This window comes from Anopheles coluzzii, chromosome 3 (assembly GCF_943734685.1).
Source record: "Anopheles coluzzii chromosome 3, AcolN3, whole genome shotgun sequence".
NCBI classification, from domain to species: domain Eukaryota; kingdom Metazoa; phylum Arthropoda; class Insecta; order Diptera; family Culicidae; genus Anopheles; species Anopheles coluzzii.
Window position 1 is genome coordinate 27,577,503 of NC_064671.1, and position 21,973 is coordinate 27,599,475.

A 21,973-nucleotide genomic window follows, 5' to 3' on the forward strand; every position below is an offset into this window, starting at 1 on the left:
AAGAAAAAAAAAAACAAAATGAAGAGTAACGTAACAAACGTTTCACGCTTTCATCTTCACATCCAATTTGAAACTGTTTTGTTTGTTGATACATAGAGCTTCTTTTTTCTATTATAAAACCATGTTTTGTCTAAACTGGATATAAATTTGGTTAAAGTTTTTACGAATCGTATGTAAGGATGATGAATCAAATATTTAAGAATATGAAACAAACACACACATAACATTGGAAGGTGTAAACATATGCTTTCGATCCTGGTGGTTTCGCTCCCCTTGTACTCTTGTCCTTGTCTAATGACAAAATAATCCTTTTTACTGGAATTAATACTAACATTTGTAGAACAATACTGTCCTCCGTCGCAGACCGACTTGTGTGTGTGTGTGAGTGCTGTGTACAATTTTATAAATTTCATACAATTTGCATACCACATCATGCACCAAATTGGTAACACAACCTTGCTCCTCTTCCCTTTCCCAAATCACAACCCACAGAGACATTTAAAATGAGTAAAAAGACACATTCCTTGCTGCTTGTAGTAACGTGAATCAATAACCAACCCTCCTCCTCCCCCTCCGGCATTGGTGTGTCTTTGGGCAAAAGAAGTAAATGAAAGTATCTATTTTTACTATAAAAATCCTAATCCTTCTTCTGCAGGAGCGAAACAGACAGACAGAGTATATAAATGGTGGGATTTACTTGCAAACTCTAGCACGCAAACAAACAAACAAACAAACAAAAAGCAGGAAAGACAAGAGAACGGGATAGGAGGAGAAGGGAGGGGTGTGAAACATAATAACAGAGATGACGAGAGAGCAAAAAAAATAATTATGTTTATTGCGATTGTAAAGAATAAAACACACTATTAGTAAAAATAGAAAGTGGTGTGGCGGGTTATGCAGCTAGCAGATGACAACAACAACAACATCGAGGAGAATTCCCGTTTTCGGATGAGCAATGGAATGCAATGTGTAATGCAACGCGAGAACAAAGAAACTTCCTCTCTAATCATTGTAGTAGAAATCCATTTTTGTGTGTTTGCTTTATTTTGTCATACACATTAGTTCTGTATATATAAACCATACAAGCGTTGTCTCTGCTTGGTGTGTGGTTTGTGTGTGTGTGTTGTATATAATGTTCTATATAGCATGATTAATGATCGTACACCATACACCAATCGTGTACATCATATCCATTACGCGATGATTGGGAAGGTGTAAAACTGGGTTAAATTTGCACTAGCTAAAAACGAAGCTCCTTTATCCGGCAAAATGATCCTCCGTTTTTTCTTCTACTAAACGGCATTGTTTTTTTTTCAAAAAATCCTAGAAACGTCCCTTCTGGCCCTTCGGTGGTGCTTTTCTCCTACCGGACTTTTGCAACCCCCGCAACCCCTATCCAAGTACGCACTGACTTGCTCTAATGCTCCACTGGAAGGGGGGTCTTCCTTACACACTAATCAGTCTTATGTTTGCCGGCTAGAGAGAGAGCGAGAGAGCACACACACACTGCCGAGCAGATCGGAACGTTTCCATGGTGCTAACACTACCACGCCTGCTGTTTGGTGTTTTACAAAAAAGGACTAAATTTTGTCACTACTTTTCTTCTTCATCCCCTGAGGTAGCTTATAAAGTTCAAAGTGTTTTATATTAAAAAGAAAAGCCAACTTTAAATGCATTCATTTTTGGTTTTGCTCTTTCGAAAAAAAAAAACTATTTGGCAGCACTATTGTTGTATCAGTGTGTGTTTATGTTTTATCTAGTACGTTAAGTTTGTAGTGGTTGGCAGTTTTTAGGTGAGTGTGTGTGTGTTTTTTTGAGATAGTAGTTTGCATTCTCTGTAGTTGATAAGCCACCAACAAAGGGGGAAACTTAAATTAACCCAAAAAAAATGTTAAATCATTCCATTTCCTTCCGCTAAAGGGACACCTTCTTATGTAAAGGTGTGTACTAGCCGACTGTTAGAGCTTCCGAATTATCTCGCTAATCATGAAGAAAGGTACTTTGGGACTGAATGCATCCTGCAACAACCACTACATTCTTTGATGGTGTTGCTGTTGCTTGGGGATATCATACAATAATTCTTTTGTTGAAATTCCGTTTTGTCGCATTTCGCACCTTTGGTTCATCTCGTTCGTACGCGTATCCGCGTATTTGTTGCTCCAACAAACCAATCTTTTAATCTCTAAATTGCCCTTTTCCTCTCTTCCTTTGCTTACTAATATTGCGCCTCATGGTTTAGTAACATGTTTTTCTTCTCCTTTTTTTCTTGCTTTAGATTAAATGATGAATATTTCTTTTGATAATCACAATGTTTTTGTTTTCATTTGCTTTCTCCTTTCCGCTTTCTCTTGATTTGATTTGGTGGTGGTGATACTTGCTCCTTTACATGAGATTGGGTTCTAGTAGGTCTCACCCCCTAATAGAACGGATCGACTACATCCCAGATCGTTACCATAACAACAGAGGTGTTTGTCTAGGATAAAATAGCAAGCAAACCCTATTTCTTTCTAGTCTCTCTTTCTCTTCGCTCTCTGCTCCGTTTTCTAAATGCTACTAGAAACTAGATTCGATATTTACTATCACTACCCAGCAGTGGTGGTGGCTAAAGACTACTACCTATCATTATCATCTCGACCCTATCATCATCCTCATAATCATCCTAATCGACCGATTATGTTATATAGTTGAGTGGTAGAAAAATTTGGCTATCATCAGCATTATTATTATGATTGGGATTATTATCTTTAGCGTGGTCGTTTACTCTATTTACTGCTATTCTTCTTTTTTTTTGTTTTTGCTAAACAAAACAAATAACACCACGAATTCACTATTTTTACACCCACTCCACTGTCTTTCGCTACATATAAACTCCCAGACACTAAATGGTAAAAACGTGCGCAGAGAGTGCAATTTTCACAATAATTCAAATAAATTGGTAATAATAATAATCTTTTCGCTAATTTCACCCTTGGCCTCAAATTAACATGAACGTATTGATCGTCCCTTACCGGGGTTGGAACCCTACAACTTCTACTACCACCTATTTTCATAATCCATAGCCTTAAACAAGGTATACAGGGAGGGTTTTCCAGGGGTTTTCATAGTTGTGCGACACTTCCTTGACTCTTACTTATAGGAAATGAACTTCATACGATGGAAATTGAATTCATCCTATTAGGACAGGCTCCTTAGAAATTCCTATTGGATTTGATCAACAAGAGTGCTATAGAGTGCAATTCCCATTATATTAAGTTCATTTCCAAGAAGAAAGAGTGGATAAAGTGTCCCACAGTTATGAGAACTCTTGAAAAAACCCTGTAATGTAATCATCATTATCATGGTATCATTTAATAGATGCAATGTGAGAAAATTTTCACACGACTTCTCCTTTCCTTCTTGTCTGTTAAATATTTCGCTTTTCTCTCTTATTTCACGTCTATTGTTCTACAGTTGTATTGTGTGTGTGTGTGTTTTTTTTCTTCTTCTGTTTGTTGCTGTGCTTTTGCATACAATATGCGCTCCTGTGGACGGTATTGAGTTAGTTTGTACTGTTGAGATTATTATGCTCGATCGCAATTATTTCTGTTCCAATTGGATTCGCTTTTCTCTGGGGCTCTATCGCTGTGGCTGTGTTTGGGTTTGCTATACACCTATGTTTAATATACAGCCAGAATTCGCCTTTTAATCGTGGCATTGGCGGTGGTGTGGTTTTGAAAACAAACAAAAATCAAAATTAAATAATAGTTGAATTCTGACTGTGCATAAAAGTAGTAGACTAATCTTCTCCCCCTTTCTGCACTGTTGGTGCGCTCCTTAAACAAACGTTTTCTTAAAACTAATTGTCTATTGTTAGTGGTAAAATCTTCGATCCTTCGATTCCTCGAGCAGTGTTGAATGATTCCCGTTGGCAGATTATTACGGCGCATACATATATACATATGTCTATGTAGTATAAGGAAGCGCTATATTATTGTTTAATTATTTCTCCATACCCCCCTTCTTTTGCGTCTTTGTTAGAAACTTCCCTCCCAGTTTTTCCTACACATATATTTTTAAAGCTTGTTTCATTTTTCTATAAAAGGATTCATTTGGTTTTTAGGGGAAGGGTGCAGACTCCCCGCCCCGATTCAGTTGTCTTCTGAAGCGACGCCGCCTCGATCCACCATGACATGCGTCTGTTCTGGTTGATCCGTCACCTTGCCACTGCACAGCTTCTCCTTCCCTTCGTCCTTGGCGTGCTATAAAATGGTCGTACTAGTGCTGCGAGCGTTCACGATCATCGTGCCGCCGCTCATGCCGAGCACCGATCCGGTCGGCGACTGGGGCGAACTTGGGCCGGCCATCGCACCGAGCGACGTCGTACAGTGGAGGGCCGTGGTGGGTGGCACCGTCCTACCAGCACCGGTGCCGCCGCCACCCGCAGCACCACCCGTCACGATCGTCGTCCCACCGATCGTGACGGTTTTGCTCTTCCCGAACCCAAACATTGGCACGTAGCGCAGCAGGCTGTTGTTGCTCTTGGTCACCTCCGTGTCGCGCTGCAGCAGCGGCTCGATCGGGTTGTACACGTTCAGATGGTTGGTGGAGGTGGTTTGCCGTTGCGTCGAGCTGGACCCACCAAAGGGTTGCCTTCTTGCCATCGCCGGTTCCTCCTCCACGTAATCGTCGAGCGGTGGCATCGGATTGACGGTGGTAAAGTCTGTCGCCACGTTCAGATCGTTCAGATTGATTGCTCGGGCGCGGTTGTGCGCCCGCTGAGCTCCTCCCGTCGACATGATGCTGACGTTGTTGTACCCATTGTTCAGATCGTTCATCGGTTGCGTGCCGACGAGCAGGTCGGCTGTCGGCTGCTGCGACTCATCCTTGTACTTGCGCAACCCGGGCAGCAGCTCGAACTGATCACTGCCCGTGTCCACCATCTCGACCGAGGCGAGCGGCACGTCCAGGCATGGGTTGAGCAGCCGCGGGTAGTTGGAGATAAACTCGGACACCTCCGAGGCGGAGGGTCGCTTCTTGTAGTCCTGGTTCCAGCACGCCTTCATCAAACCCTCGAGCTGTGGCTTAACGCCTGCCGGTATCGTGATCGTGTTGCCGTTCTTCAGATGCTCCAGCACCTGATTGTTGGTCAGCCCCTGGAACGGGAACGATCCGAACGTGATGATCTCGTACAGCAGCACCCCGTACGACCACACGTCCGAGGCGGGCGTGAAGATGCCCAGCCCGAGCGATTCCGGTGCCATCCAGCGCACCGGCAGCATGCCGCGCCGATTGAACCGGTAGTAATCGTTCTCGAACGTTGGCCGGGCCATGCCGAAGTCACCGAGCTTGACGACACGCTGCGCATTCACCATACAGTTCCGGCAGGCCACATCCCGGTGGACGTACTTCTGCTCGGCCAGGTAGGAGAGCGCCCGCGACACATCCAGCGCCATCATCGTGAGCCGCTTGTTCGAGATGTCCGAGTCTTCCGACTGCTTGCTATTCACCAGATGGCGACGGGCGAGCAGGTACGTCTTGAGATCACCGTACAGCATAAACTCCATCACCGTGTAGACCGGTTCCGACTGCAGGCACACACCGAGCAGCCGGACGATGTTGTTGTGATCGAAGCGCTTCATCGCCTCCGCCTCGGACAGAAAGTCCACCTTGTCCTCCGTGGTCGAGCCCACCTTGAGCGTCTTCACCGCGACCGCCGTCCATCCTTCGTCCCCGATCTGTGCCTCACCGCCGTACACCGTGCCGAAGGCACCCTCCCCCAGCCGGCGATTGATCACGACACGATCCTTCGGTATTTCCCACTTGTCCAGCGTGTTGACCGGTCCGGACGTTTGCGACAGCAGATCGATCCCGAGCTTCTGCAGATACTTGGCGGACGTTTGCATCTTCCGGTCGTACCGCACCTTCCAGAACAGGAAGGACGCCACCGACAGGATCAGTATGCTAATGATCGACACCATCGAGATGACGATCATCGTTACCTCGTCGCAGGAGATGCCAAAAATGCGCACGAAGCTCTCGAGCGCACACACCGGCGTACCATCGTCCGGGATGTGGCCGTCCCGCGTCATCCACACGATCGCGGACTCGTTCAGCACTAAATCACCCCCGAGCAGCTTGTAGTCCGGTTCGGAAATGTTGGGCGTAAAGTGGCCCACAATGTTAGCCGTCCCATTTACAAACTGCAGCACATTGACGATCGTGTACCGTGAGCCTGCCTCATTGAACTTGATCCTTCCGGTAACGCCCTGGAAGTCGGTTTCACGGATCAGCTCCATCAGCCGTTTGGTGGTGTGGCGCGAGTGCAAATCGCTAATATAGGAAGGATCTTCCCGGAGCAGTCGATCGAAGGCTAGTGCATACACCCAGACAGCATCGTACGCAAAGCCGGCGTAATCCGAGGCCATGTAGTTGTACTCGGACAGGGAGACGTTGTACGCCTGCTTCCAGTCCCGCACCGTAGCGCTTCGGTTCACGTCCAGGATGCTGTCGTCGTCGGCGTACGGGGCGTGCGAAAGGGAGAAGTGCCCGTTCATGGCGCGGAGCAGCTCGCTGTTGGTGCAGCCACGCGTCGTTCTGTTGGTAGAAGTTGGTGGTACGGCGGTGGCACCGTTTTCACCGCCCGGTACCTCCGAGCTGAAGTTCCACACGTTCGACAGCCAGATGGGCAGGAACCAGATGTATCCATTTTCGGCCGTCATCTGTGGAGGAGGAGGGACAAGAGATTAGTTGAGGTTAGTAGGAAGAATGGGAAGCAATTGGTTGCTATTATTTATGCTTTACCACACTGGGATCTACTCTGACGGGAGAACTAGAGCAATGTGGTGGTTTTTGTGGATTTTTTCCATGATTTCACCCAATTTTTCGCTCATCAACACCTTCTAACCGTTATTCTAAGCATGACTCGTTCTACCATCTACGATCATTCCTATTCCTATTCCTATTATAGAACTTATTCCTATGATAGGTACATCAATCTTTAAGGGATTTGAACGAGTTCCTGGCCTCTACAAATCCGTCCCAAACCGTTCCAGGTCTCTATTTGTTTCGAGAAATTCTTCAAATTCGGAAATAAATTATTCTTGAGAAGTGATTAGAGTAGTGTAAGGAACGTCAAAGTCCGGATAAGTTCTCTTAAGCCTGAGAGCTCCGAGAGCTACATTGAGCGTATGGAGTGTACGGAGCTACATACAGCTCTCGCCTAGTTTAGGTCTTTGATCAGAGACCCTCGCCTATTTGAAAAGAGCCACTTTATACAACGCTAGTAGTGCTGTGTACGGAGTGCAGCAGCAAAACGGAGACCCTCTGAGCTAGAGCTGAGCTCTGAGGATGAAGAAATTTGAAAATTATTTTGAAATCAATATAAACCGGTGTATTGAGAAAAAGTTAACAGAACAAACAAATGTATATAATGCCCTGCGGAGTAGCCAATAATGCTAAAATGAATGTACTGAGTTACATTGAGCGCAGGAAGATCTGTGCAGCATGCAGAGCTACAGAGACCTTTCGCCTTTTATCAACTTATTCCAGGTCTCTGTAAAAAGCTAAACGACGACTTCAGATGACTTGGTTGAGCTCTATCTAGATAAGCCTTTGCAGAGCTACAGATCATCAACCCGCTCCAGTAGATGAGCGATCAATAGTGCAAAGAACACTTCAAACGACTAATGATCATGTTATGAGCATGATGTTCACGATATCTTAACGATATGCGAAACATAGCGAACAAATGCTAATCAATTCTCATCCTCTTTGGAGAAGCAAAATGTATGCACCGCCAACAATGCTACTCCCTCTGCAGTCTGCAGTTCTGTATTCCAATTCTTACAAGTGGGCAGCTTCACACCTCTGTTCAAAACTGCCGCCTAACAGTCTACAACTGTTAGTGCATAAACTGTACAAAACAAAGCAAAAGGCTAAGTGGCGGTACCGGCCCCCTTCAAAAAACAACACAATTAGCACGTACGATGGCGAATGTGTGTGACGACTTGGTGCAAGCAAATGCCGATAGTGAGCGGGGTCCAGTAGTCTAGCCAGCGGTGATACGCAGACAGTACAACCTCCTTCTCCCCCAAAAAGGGGCTAATAATGTTTGTGTTTGTGTTCCTGTTCTTGTGTGCTGCCGTGACTTACTTACCAACAAACGCTACAAATCAAACAAGAAGTTCGGGAGAAGCCGAACGGTGTGTCAATATTTGCACACTGTCAGATAGGCAGTTTTTGTGTGCTTTTGTGTGTCAATCGTTCGTCCGACCAAACTAAAGAGAAGCGATGCAGCTCCCCTGCTTTATCCGGTGTAGTCTCCTCCCCGGAGGGGCTGGATGGTCAATAATTGACAATTGTCTGTTGAAAGTAGTTAACCGTTAAAGGGCAACATTTCCTTTGCCACGTACAATACATTTGCAGTGTGTATTTGAAGGTTTGCGTAAAGATTTGCACATGTTATTCGCACCATTTCTGTGTAAACATCAGCCAGACAGTGCAACAAAAGCTCAACCCACCTCATGCCGGGCCAAAAGGAAGGTGCGCGAAAATGTTAGCTTGCAACAATGTTGCAAGCACGTTGTTGTTTCTGCAAAAAAAAGCTCCTCTCCAACTACCGGCTAGCTCAAGTTCCGCAATTACGTACGAACGAACTTCCCATTCAAATTGTCGGTCCGTTTGCTCGGCCGGTCGTCCCCATGACCTTCGTTACGCCACTGTCACTGCCACTGGTCCCGCAGTAGTAATTCCGAGAGCTCGCTCAAGTGTGCACGACGTAACATGACTCCAGCGTCCACAAACAGTTGGAAGCTATCCAATTCCACTGGGCAGGACACAAAACTCCCCATATCGGTGTGCTTGAGACGGCGCCAACAGTGACCGGCCCCGCTGGGAGTGTACTTCCCTGTGACCCCCCCCACCCTTCTCACACACACACAGTGACAGAGAGGGTATTATGGCGCATAAAATCGATACCGGAATCCGATTACTTTCGCAACGGTGTCCACACCGCTTTTTTGTTAATTTGTTTTCGTCACCAATGGCGTGGCACCCTTCTTGACCACTGGCCATGTCCCATGTGTGTGTGTGTTTGTGTGTGTGTGTGTGTATATGTTTGTGATTAAACCGATTCTTGCTGTCCCCGTCACTCACCGTCGATTGATCAATTGAACGAGGAGAACGCATCATAAAACAACCCTCGGGACTGTTTTATAATGCACCACGTTTCAGCCTGCTTCAGGTAGCACATTGGCATACAACAAAAAAACAACATACATTGCAACATTTGAAAACAGCGGCCAGAAATGCACAGTTGCACCTTTATTGCAACCCACCCCCTCCCCATCCCTCTTTGGGTTCTCCGCCTTTCCCTGTGCCATGTGGCGTACGTGCGCACGTCAACGCTTCGCCATTTCCGGCTACGATAGCGAATTTGCCGAACATTGGGGACGGATGAAGAGGCGCCTTTGAATTGGCTGTCTTATTGCTGATCGCTTGCAACCACCAGTAGCAGCAACAACAACCACTTTTTGACGTGGTATGCAGATTTAACTTCTGTTTACCGCATAAAGTACGGTAGGGTTTGCAAAGCGTCCAGTGAGTGTTTTTCCCCGACGTCGAAGTAGTTTATTGATGATGGGACAAATTTTTTTGTATCGGAAAGAGAAGCGCCACCATCGCCGATATGTGAGTCAATTGCTGGGTGTAAGATGACTCCTTCGCAAGGTGTCGGAACATGATGATTCGATGGAGTAAGCAGATTTGAGTGCAAAATTATATAATAATCGAGGGATTTAGCAGTTAAAAATGATAGAACAAGATGTCAACTGATAATTTTGATTGATGAAAAGAGGAAGATTTGTATTCCGTGCTGTACTTGAAGAATAGAGCCTATAGCTCGGGACGAGCCGTTGTCTGTACGGTGAATCCAACGAGAATTCGTCATGATGAATATTTTCCATAGAAAGGCAGAGTTATGGTAACATTCGGAATGGGACGGTAGAAGCAATGATTAGGTTTGATCGAACTTTGAGGTAAATTTGACAAATTCTTCTTCTTTGGCTCAACAACCGATGTCGGTCAAGGCCTGCCTGTACCCACTCGTGGGCTTGGCTTTCAGTGACTAATTGTTTCCCCCCCTGGGCAGGATAGTCAATCCTACGTATGGGGGCACGATCTATTCGGGGCTTGAACCTATGACGGGCATGTTGTTAAGTCGTACGAGTTGACGACTGTACTACGAGACCGGCTAATTTGACAAATATTTGGTGTGTAAACGCTGATCAAACGAAATAGGATCGAAATGATCTAAGGGTTACGGCCGTCTAGATGTCTACGAGCCTTCTGCAATGGTTTATATCGACTCTGCGTATAGTTAATTACGGTTATGGTTAAATTTTGACATCAAGCCTCGTCCCTTTCAACAGAAAAGAAGTAATTTTGTATCGAGTCACTAGCAGATTGATTACGATAAATTTAATGTGTGTCTACGGAGTGTTTGGTCCTCGTAGATGAAACAAACAACCTTTTGAGTATTCATCTAATGACTTATTTTTCCAAATTTTTTGGGTGTTTGTTGCTATTGTATTATTTGAATGCTTATTTTTGGGAAAAGCATATACATTTATGGTCTTTCTACCAAACATACTCATTACGCTAACCGTCCCATTCCTAATCGTGATCAGCATTTGGCCTTTTCTGTAAAATATACAATTAAACTCACTTAAAACTCACTGTAGGACAGAAGTGATGGTGCGTACCGTCTGCTCTATTCTGCTTCTATTCTATTCTGCTAGCCTAAGTAAACTTTCCCAAATAATTCTAGTAAGCCTGTTCACAGTCGGCAAGACTGCGTAGATTGTTACACCATGTCGAAGAAAATGTTGGGAAATTGATGTTGTCTCATTTCAAACGTGTCATTAAAAACGTGATTCTTGTTTTGAACTCAAGTGTCGTTTAAGAAGGACAAAGGCTTACCGCTTTAAAACCACCCAAAAGACTCTTGATTTGTGTGGCGTGTCTTATGCTAAACACACACACATACACAACCACAGCCACACGCACATCTTCATGATACAACCCTACGCCAGCCCGAAAGGGTCAAGACTGGGTATGAATATTCAAGCGAAAACAATCAACCCCAATCTATTGTGTGGCGGGGTCTTGGGTTCTTCTGCTGCCCGGCGCGGGCGTCAAACATTTGAATATTAAAGGGAGACGACCAGCACCCGAAAAAGGTTGACCCAACCCATCCCTCACCACACAGAGGCCGTGCTTTCTCCGGAAAGCGAACAACTGTTTACACTGGGCCGAATGACTACCCAAGATTTCCCTTTCCGTCTCTTAAGTTTGCTTACCTCGAGTTTGTACGCCTCGCACATTATCACCCGCGCCACCTTATCGTCCACGTCGGCGATGATGATTTTAGCACTTTTGGACTTTAGATCTAGGAGATACTGTTTTGGAAGATAGGCAAAGAGCGTATGAGTTTAGGTTGTGTACAGAGAAGGCAAGGAACCCAAAAAAATGAACAAAAACCTTACCTGGTTCATTTCGGTATCGGTACGATCGCGCGGGAACTTTTTGTTCGAGATCAGCTCGATCGAGCGCTCCTTGAGCAGCGTTTCCATGTAGGAGATGTACTCGGTCGCCTTCTGGCCGTCCTCCGTCAGGGCCGCTACCCGGCGCCAGTTCATGCGCTGCAGCAGCTGAGCGTACACGTGCTCGTACTGACGGTTTTCGCCGATCGTGCGGAAGAAGAACGGATACTTTTCCCGATCGGACAGGAAAGCACCTTCGGCGGAGTAGGAGATGACAGCCATCCGGAAGTGCTTCGAAACACCTGGTTTGCAAACACAAGTAGTAATAATATAGATTAACCGTGTTAACTCACAAAACGTGGAAGATCCGACAATGTCTTACCAGCAATTGGTTCGACCGTTTCACTGCAGGCAGGACCCAGAATGCCGATCATGCGCGTCTGCTGGATGTAGTAGCTGATGAACGACTTCATCACCGTGTCCGCCCGGCACTGGCCATCGTTCTGCTGTACCGTCAGCTCGTAGTTTGGCAAGATCGTACCATTCCCATTGATATGATCCTGCGCTAGCAGGGCGGCCGGTGCAATCCCCAGATACGACGGTCCCATCCCGGTCAGCGGAAAGATCCCCCCAATGTACACCTCCTCCTTCGGGTCCTCCGGTTTCCATCGCATCCAAGTGCTTTCCTGCGCTTGCATCCACTCGCACGCAATCTGATTGTAAATCTCGGCCACCCGCGTCTGGTCCGGATCGCCTTCCTCGCGCACACGCATAATTTCCGGCTCGTGCGCATCGTACAGGTCGAAGATTTGCTGCATGCTCTGCTCCTCGAAGTGCGTTAAGATGAGCGAGTTGAAGGCGTAGTCCGCCTCGCGGAACTTTTTCCCATAGTACTTGAGCAGCGGCGTCATCTCGTACTTGCAGCCCGTATCGTTGCTCGCGATCATATCCTCACACCGGGGCATCGTGATCGGTACGTACTCCATCGTGCGCGTGTTGATCACCTCCGACGGCGTCCAGTGAAACACGAGAAACTTCTTCCCATTCTTACGATCGCCCCCGTACGTATTCATCAGCTGCCGGATGCCGAGCTTTAGCCGATCGCCCAACCAGATCACCTTCAGCTGGAAGTTCATCTCGGTGATGTGCTGCACCAGGAAGCGCGTGTCCTCGTAGTGTGGGGCCAGCACCAGCGCACACTTCACGCCCTGGGTGCACTGGGTCGGCACAAACATACCGTAGTCGTCGCAGTCGTTGTCACACTTGCGCTCCGCATATCGGTAGATCGATTCCAGCACCGGCTGGGAGATGTCAAACTTCTTGATGAAATCGTAGTACCGATGGTTGTTGGAGTCCTCCTGGAACAGGGTGTAGATCAGCGGCTTGGGGAAGTTGTCCTCCTTGCGTATCAGCGCTTTCGGCAGGAACAGCCCAAATCGGCCCGGATTTGCGATGGCTCCCGCTTCACGGATCTCGCCCGGGATGTAATGGTAGTCGGACAGTAGCCAAACCTCCAGATCGATCGTTGGATCGGGCCATTCACCTCCGTAGCTTCAAGGGTGGGAGAAGAACCAAACAAAAGAGACATTGTTATTGGAGGTTGTAGCTAACTTCTAAAATTAAAACGCTCACACGTCCACAGGTTGTGAAAATCCCCATGTCACATGTTGCTTAACACTTTTGGCGTTAAGGTGATGATGTACTCGGGGAGGACCACAGAACAAGAACGCAACAAACGCGCGTCGTTCGGTCAGTGAAAAGGGAAAATATGCAGGTAGGTCGGGGAAAACAATCCAAACATTTTCAAATCAAAACAACAGCTTATGTGTTCTCTTTGAGCGTTAAAATGTTTCTTATTCTTGCAGTTTGGTACGTGCGCGTTATTCATCCTCTCTGCGACAAGATATCGGATCCAAATATTGCAAGATATCGAACGAGAAGTTGTTTGTACAGGTTGGACGACTAGACGGCGTCTTGTGTGTGTGTGCGCTGTGTCTTACCAAACCTGCCATACCAAAAGTACCCCTACCGATACATAAACCCGATTATTGATACAGATGTTACTACGGGTTCGAGTGTGAAATTTTTAAACCCCATGGAGAAGGATTTTGTCACGTTGCGCACCAGCTTGGAGTTCTTCGCCCAACCAGCATTATCGCGCGATTTTTATGTGTATCTATCATTTTTCTCATTCTAACATTCACAAAATTTTTCATTCTGCCTCGCTCTTCTGGGTGTTGGTCTGTATTTGCTTGCGACTTGGCTGTGTCGCATCAACGATTCGCATGTTTCATTTAGCTCATCCCTTTCCATCGTTGGAGAGAAACTCTTGCGTCTCGCTTTTCTGGGACTTGTCCAAATTCGCTTGCTACACCAATCGTTCACGCAAGCGTTCTCCTCTCGCCCGCTCTTTGTATCATTGTACAGGTACTCCCCGATATACGCTATCAATGCGGACCGGAGGCAATAGCGTATCTCGAATATTCAATAGCGAAAGTCGAATTTCGAGGTTTTCAGTCAAATTATAACTAATATCCGTATAACTTTGCATGAAGTGGTAGGTTTTAGCCACTAAATTAGTTATTTGATCTAATTTCAACAGAATTTTTCAATTTTATACCATTTGAAATGGTTTTTAATATTCAACCAAAGGGAATTTATTTTGCATTTGACATTCGATTTATAAAATTAGTACTACTTGTTCAAAGAACCGTCAAATTTAGAAAAAAAGCGTATAGCGAAATCGTGTATATCGAGTATGGCGTATATCGGGGAATACCTGTATAGCCACACGAGGAAGGCGCTGCTTCGCGTTCACATGAAAATGTGATAGTGTGAAATCAAGTTTGCAAGCGGTAGGACGCGTCGGTGTGTGTCCGTTTTTTCTCTCGTGAAACCAGTACGGAAAAACTATTTGGTAAGTACAGTTTTTAATAAAGGGTTATATAAATCTTTATCAAACTGATTTGTATTGATAATTGTGATATAAAATCAATTTCATTTTTTTTTTAAAGAAATCGTAACACACGCACGAACGGAAGTGAGCACGGACCACAACAGAAGCAATATTCAATTGGTTGGTAAGTATTGTGCTTGACGTTAAATTGAACAGCTGTTGGCAAAATAATTAATATTTCCTTCTATCCCTAGGAGTGCCGAAAACAGAACAGGAGAGGAAAGAAGGCAGGAACGATCCGATCCTCCAACGTGCTAGCGCCTGGTAGAGGAGAAGCGGCAGGAAGGTAGAGACGAACATCCACCTCGCTAGTGCAGCACGTGGGAGCAGCAAGAGGGAAGCAAGCAGGACGCGTACACACCATTCGACGAAGGCAAAGCTGGAGGAAAGGAAGAACGAGGAGAGAAGGCAGGCAAGACGGGTACGTGTGTATCCCGCACCGGTTTTCGGCAGTGTGAATTGTGTGAGTATTGAAAAGTGTATGTGTGAGTAGAGGTAAAGAGGTTAAATAAAAAGCGAATGTGTGGAATGGAAAAATTAGAGAGAGTCTGTGTTTGTTTTGGGAGAGAGGAGAGAATGAAAGAAATTGAACAATAATTTAGCATACAGAAACTACATGTATGATACACGCTGTCGCACCGTTGCAGAAACGTGCTCTTTAGTGCTGCTAATGAGCACGATTTGAGAACGTTTTGAGCCCGTTTTTTCTCATACAAAATTGTAAAATGTCGCGCGATAATGTCGGTTGGGCGAATGCCCTGTTTTTCGTCAGCAACTCGACCCAACCGACATTATCGCGCGACATTTTAAAATTTTGTATGAGAAAAAACGGGCTCAAAACGTTCTCAAATCGTGCTCATTAGCAGCACTAAAGAGCACGTCTCTGCAACGGTGCGACAGCGTGTATCATACATTTAGTTTCTGAATGCTACATTATTGTTCAATTTCTTTCATTCTCTCCATTCTCCCTACAAAGACTCTTACTCTCTTTTGTCCATTCTGCACATGCTTACGCTCTTTATTTTACCTTCTTACTCGCACATACATATTTACATACTCACACAATTCACACTGCCTAAAACCGGTGCGGGATACACACGTACCCGTCTTGCCTGCCTTCTCTCCTCGTTCTTCCTTTCCTCCAGCTTTGCCTTCGTCGAATGGTGTGTACGCGTCCTGCTTGCTTCCCTCTTGCTGCTCCCACGTGCTGCACTAGCGAGGTGGATGTTCGTCTCTACCTTCCTGCCGCTTCTCCTCTACCAGGCGCTAGCACGTTGGAGGATCGAATCGTTCCTGCCTTCTTTCCTCTCCTGTTCTGTTTTCGGCACTCCTAGGGATAGAAGGAAATATTAACTATTTTGCCAACAGCTGTTCAATTTAACGTCAAGCACAATACTTACCAACCAATTGAATATTGCTTCTGTTGTGGTCCGTGCTCACTTCCGTTCGTGCGTGTGTTACGATTTCTTTAAAAAAACGAAATTGATTTTATATCACAATTATCAATACAATTCAGTTTGATAAAGATTGAAATAACCCTTTATTAAAAACTGTACTTACCAAACAGTTTTTCCGTACTGGTTTCACGAGAGAAAAAACGGACACACACCGACGCGTCCTACCGCTTGCAAACTTGATTTCACACTACCACATTTTCATGTGAACGCGAAGCAGCGCCTTCCTCGTGTGGCTATACAGGTATTCCCCGATATACGCCATACTCGATATACACGATTTCGCTATACGCTTTTTTTCTAAATTTGACGGTTCTTTGAACAAGTAGTACTAATTTTAGAAATCGAATGTCATATGCAAAATAAATTCCCTTATGGTTGAATATTAAAAACCATTTCAAATGGTATAAAATTGAAAAATTCAGTTGAAATTAGATCAAATAACTATTTGGTTAGTTAGTTGATTTAGTTATTTGATCTTATTTCAACTGAATTTTTCAATTTTATACCATTTGAAATGGTTTTTAATATTCAACCAAAAGGGAATTTATTTTGCATTTGACATTCGATTTCTAAAATAAGTACTACTTGTTCAAAGAACCGTCAAATTTACGTAAGCGTATTAGTTATTTGATCTAATTTCAACTGAATTTTTCAATTTTATACCATTTGAAATGGTTTTTAACCATTCGGTAGTGGTAGGTTTAGTGACTAAAACCTACCACTTCATGCAAAGTTCTACGGATATTAGTTATAATTTGACTGAAAACCTCGAAATTCGACTTTCGCTATTGAATATTCGAGATACGCTATTGCCGATACGTATATCGGGGAGTACCTGTACAATGATACAAAGAGCGGGCGAGAGGAGAACGCTTGCGTGAACGATTGGTGTAGCAAGCGAATTTGGACAAGTCCCAGAAAAGCGAGACGCAAGAGTTTCTCTCCAACGATGGAAAGGGATGAGCTAAATGAAACATGCGAATCGTTGATGCGACACAGCCAAGTTGCAAGCAAATACAGACCAACACCCAGAAGAGCGAGGCAGAATGAAAAATTTTGTGAATGTTAGAATGAGAAAAATGATAGATACACATAAAAATCGCGCGATAATGCTGGTTGGGGAGGTTTCCGCTGAAGGACAGTACAATGACACAAAGTGTCGACGCAAAAGGGAGGATGATTTTTTTGCTGTTGTGCTGCAGCTTTATCAAACTCAAATCTTAATTTCAGACCAGCAGCAAAAACCAAACCCATCTAACTCGTCGTGTGTTGGCCAGTCACCATGACACAGAACTGAGTCACTGCTGCTTCGATCGTAAAGATCGCGAAGGGGGAACCACCATCACACACGATAATGTGAATGGTTGGGTGACTGGTAACTGTGGTAACGATGGCTAGAAATAGCTTCACCTTGGTAATCAATCAATTTCGTTTGTTTTCTGGATGAAGGTTCCTTCATCCGGATGAACGGTATAGAATTTCTGTTGACAGTCAAATTTGTCAATAACTACGGATCCGTGCGCGCGCGTTCCTTCTTACATACAGAGGACCGTTTGTTGTTGTTGTTGTTCTTCTCGTAACTCTACACCGACTTGTATGATCAAAAGAAGAAAAAAGGGAGAAAAATATCAAACTGTTACGAGGGAGCTTTTTATTTGGGAAAGACAAATACAAACACACACACACACACAACGCATTTGAATGACCTTTTTTTTGCTTTCTTCTCGTTATAAATGGTTTGTCTTCATCTTCCACTCTCGCAAAGCCCTCCCCGTGATACTTCGTAAAGAGTAAAGGTGTTCTGGGTACATTTCCGTACCATCGAACGAACGTGATCGCCATTCGAAAATAACCAAAAAATTGCTCAAGCCTCGAGAAACGGATCGACCATTTGCTCGATTTCGTAGTTCGCGCTGAAGTTCGTGGTGAAGGTTCGTCACCTAACAAATGCAAAAAAAAAGTTAGCCAAAAAGGTCCCCATACTTAGGTGGGCACTTAGGGAGAAGGACGGCGAATTCTGCGAAAGAAGGTCAGTTGAAAGATGGGATACGATACATTCGCAGGTCCTTTACCTAGCGTTCATGATCGATAAATCCGCGATCCCCGCTGTTGGCTGCCGGGACACAAAGACACAAACACGTGTTCCTTCCCTTTTATTCTTCTTTATTTCAATCACATTTTTCTTCTATTTCGTGTTCTTTGTGCCAACCTCCACAAAAAAAACCGCTCCAATTAATTAAATAAACGAAATCTAACGCGTGGCTAATTATACCACGCGCAAACGGATAGTAACCGTGGCATCACTTAAGATTATGGTCACCGTAATTAAAGCCTCACCGCTTCACGCTTGCCATTTATTTGCTGCGGGGGGGGGGGGAGGGTGGAGTAACGGTGCATATCCTTGCCATTATTATAGGCTTATAATATCAGCGAAAATGAGCGCCATATCTAATTATTGTAATTAATAGATTGCAGAGGTGCAGAGGTGGAACATTAAATCTTCCGCTCTTCCGTTGAGTGTCAAAATGAGCCGTAGCGAGAAATTGGACACTAATCCGAAAGGGGGCGCTGCTCTCATTAGTGGTAACCCCGCTGTGGGTGCATGTGTGCGTTTGTGTGTGAAGTTGGTGTAAATTCGCGCACAGCGGATCGAGCGCAGATCGGGGGCTCGATTAATGGACGTTCGCTGTTTCAGCGGGTAGCGAGTTTTCCGTAAACCTCCGTAACAAAAAATCCCTCCAGTTCTGATGGATTTGATGGTTACGGGTTGATGCACGTTTCCTCATGCTGTATGGCATGGTATTGGAGCAAAACTAAGCCATCACCACCACCATCACCACACTGCCGGTCGGAAAGGCAGGTCTCCACTCAGGCAGGCGCATAACCTGTTGGCGTTAATTGAAAGCTCGACAGAGCGCTATCGCCACTTGTTTTGGTTGTGATTAAGTTTTGGATCAAGTCTTTTTTTGACGAGAAGATTAGTTCCTTCACTCCTTGCTTTGTCTGCTTGCGGAACTGTTTATCGTCTGTTGCCCCAAAAACCGAACCGGGTTCTTGCAGCGCTGGTAGTGCATTTTATGCCACCGCTCACGTTGCTTTATCCCATCCATCATGTCAAACCCTCTCCTCCGTGTCTGGGAGAGCTTAATAGCTCCCGGGGACTGGCTGTGTGCTTGCAGACATGAAAGTGACTGCAAAAAATAATGCATTAGCCTTCCATCAGAAAGGGGAAACCAAACAACCCAGGTAAGGCATGAACAGTTTTGCAAAAACAAAAACAGCCGCGCAGTAAACAGCAAACAACAGATACGCAAATAATATGCGTTTGGTTTGGTGCAGTCCGCGGACACACGTTGCCGAAAAACATTTGAGGGCAAAAGACGGCGCGCGTACCTTCGCGTGCGCGCGCGCCTGTATTGTTGTCTAGTCAGTAGGAACAACGGACGGTGGATGAAATGATATTATACACCTATAAATATGTGTTTCTCCTTTTTTTACACATTTTGTTGTTGTCTTGGTTCACTTTTAGATTGCGTTCGCTGCTAATTATTGTCTTGGTGTGGGAAAGGCCGGGCGGGCGAGCGGGCGGGCGCGAACGAGATTCTATTTTTTACCATCACCCACAGTGGCGTTACACCCTTGACAAAAGTGCCCCCAAAAATTTTAGATATACGATTTGCCACCCAGGAAATTTATGGCACGCGTTCCCAACCCTTGTCCCAGCTGCCTCCATCCTGTGCTGCTTTTGTCCCCATGCATTGAGTGGAGTAGTTCGGCTAAGACATTCGAGCGATTCACAGCAGCGATCACCAAACCTGTACTGGACACTAAAAGAAGAAGAGCAATGACAAAACGAAACCAAACCTCGACAAACGTTGTACAATAAGGTGGAACGAACAAACCCTCTAAACTGCCCTGTTAATGGCTCGAAACGAAAAACCGGTGCTAAGGGATTGGTGTGATTTTTTTCTTCTTCTTCGGGGTGGGTTATTTCATTTTTTTTTCTTCGTTTTGTTACAGAATGTGTCACTGAACCTGTCGCGTGTTCGCACTGTGTGTTTGATAGAGCGATTTTTTGTTGCTGTTCTTGAAATAGTGCGTTATAACATCGAAATGAGGTGATCCACGCAAAAGTGAACTACTAAACCCTCTAATTAATGGCCGATTTCGATGCCGGCCAATGCGCTAAGAGTCACACCCCACCCCGGAGGTTCGGTTTGATTTGCTTGAAGGCTACCGCATGGACGAGAATTGCATATTACTGGCATTTGATTTGGAGCGTGTATGAGGTGTATTAAACGCTTGATAAAGATTTAGAGCTGATTAGCATTATTGCAAGATTTCGTAGCTGCTCCCAACACACAAATTGGTACACTAACGAGACCGTAATTTCCTTTGGTTGGTAGATTTGTTATTAAATTTCTTGTTTTAAGTTGATATATTCACAAATGATACGCTGATACGTTGATATTATAATATTGAAGAACATAAAACTATTGACAGACAACAATAAGTATACTCAATCTTTTAGTAATATCAGCGCCATCTAGTGGCAAACAATCAGTAGGGGATTTTTTTAAGATCATCTACTTCAGTGGTCGGCAAACTGTGCGCAATGAAGCAAACTGTGCGGCAAACTAACTCAATTGTATTAAGGGAGATCGCACATGTTACTTGTTACTTCCTTGCAGGCAAAGTCAGATAGTTAATCGGAGTATCGTTTCCTGAAGTTCCAGATATAGTTTGTGAAATGGGAATAAAGCAGGGAACGATAAAGTAGGAACAGTTCCAGGTCCGATTTGTGTTTACGATCTATTCTAGGACCGAAAAATGGTCAAGATCTATCCCAGGACCGGTATGGGTTCAGAATCTATTCAAGGACATATAGTTCTGGATCATGTTGATGATTTATATGCGTTCGCGATCACTTCCAGGAGCCGTAAGGCTTTATGATCTATTTCAGAACCATTATGAATTCAGTATCAGTTCCAGGACCGAAATGGCTTGAGAATCAATTCCTCGACCGGTAATGGTTCTGATTTAGTTTTTCGGCATATTGGATATTAGGGGCACCAGGGAATAGCATTGAACAGTTCTGTAAATGGACCAAACTAACTAGCTGTATAAAAAACATACAGTGGAGTAAGAGTAAACTCAACTTCTTGAGATGGCTTGCCTGATGAATGTATGTTTGCATCATAAGCCGCAATTTGTCGACCATTGGTCTAAAAGATCGTTTCAACCAATACATCTTGGTCTTGAATAACACATTTCATTAAAAACACCTACAAAATTTGGACAACAAATGTATGCATTACGAAACAATAAATCCCATTAATCACATGAGTTGCCTCATTTAGAGCACTGCCACACACACAATGCGTGGGCATTGCACGTCGCCCATGCTGTCTACCTACCTCGTCAGATGCTCGAGCGTATGAAACATCCTGATGCGCTCCTTCTCCAAGATCGGCAGCTCGTCCGAATACTCCACCATCTTCACGTTGCCGTAGCCGAGCACCTCGCGCAGCAAGATTGCGTACACGCGCGACACAATCTGATGCGTGTAGCGGCGCGACACCTGAAGCGAGATCGAGTCGTTCTGATTCGAGGAGGCAAAGCGTGGCACCAGATTAGCTGTAACGAAACCAAGCGAGATGCGGTTGATGGTGAGAGATTGGTAGAATAAAACAGACGCTGTCGCGGGACTGTGACAAAGTTTCAACCACTTGAGGCAAGACCAGCCAGACGCTCAGGGAGGGCATTACTCTCTCTTTCTTTCTCTGGTGAGTTTGGAGATAAAATTAGATCAGGTGACCTTGCACCGCGTGCCGATGCTGTGCGGTGTCGATGATCTTCGTGTGCCTTCACACAAAAAGAAGCTTCACATGGAAGATGGATTAGAGTGCATTCATATGGCGGGGGCTTGCACTCGTTCTCTTCTGCCTTGCTGCCCAAAAAGTGCACAGCAACTTCCTGTGTTGCGTTGGTCTGGTCGTTTGTTTATTTTACCGCTTTGCACCGCATTTATTTGGACGGTC

The 21,973-nt window shown here is 45.0% G+C and overlaps 1 protein-coding gene across 1 annotated transcript in view; it reads right to left on the reverse strand.

The window, feature by feature from the left end:
- The window catches only part of LOC120959380 (uncharacterized), a 61,274-nt gene continuing 39,301 nt past the window's right edge, over positions 1-21,973 (reverse strand). Inside the window, exons 3-7 of the mRNA XM_040382692.2 lie at positions 21,350-21,569; positions 11,902-13,070; positions 11,523-11,821; positions 11,337-11,435; positions 1-6,698 (exon numbers count right to left, since the gene is read on the reverse strand). Coding sequence (XP_040238626.2) covers positions 4,239-6,698; positions 11,337-11,435; positions 11,523-11,821; positions 11,902-13,070; positions 21,350-21,569 — 4,247 coding nt within the window. The 3' untranslated portion in view covers positions 1-4,238. The remainder of the gene's footprint in view (positions 6,699-11,336; positions 11,436-11,522; positions 11,822-11,901; positions 13,071-21,349; positions 21,570-21,973) is intronic.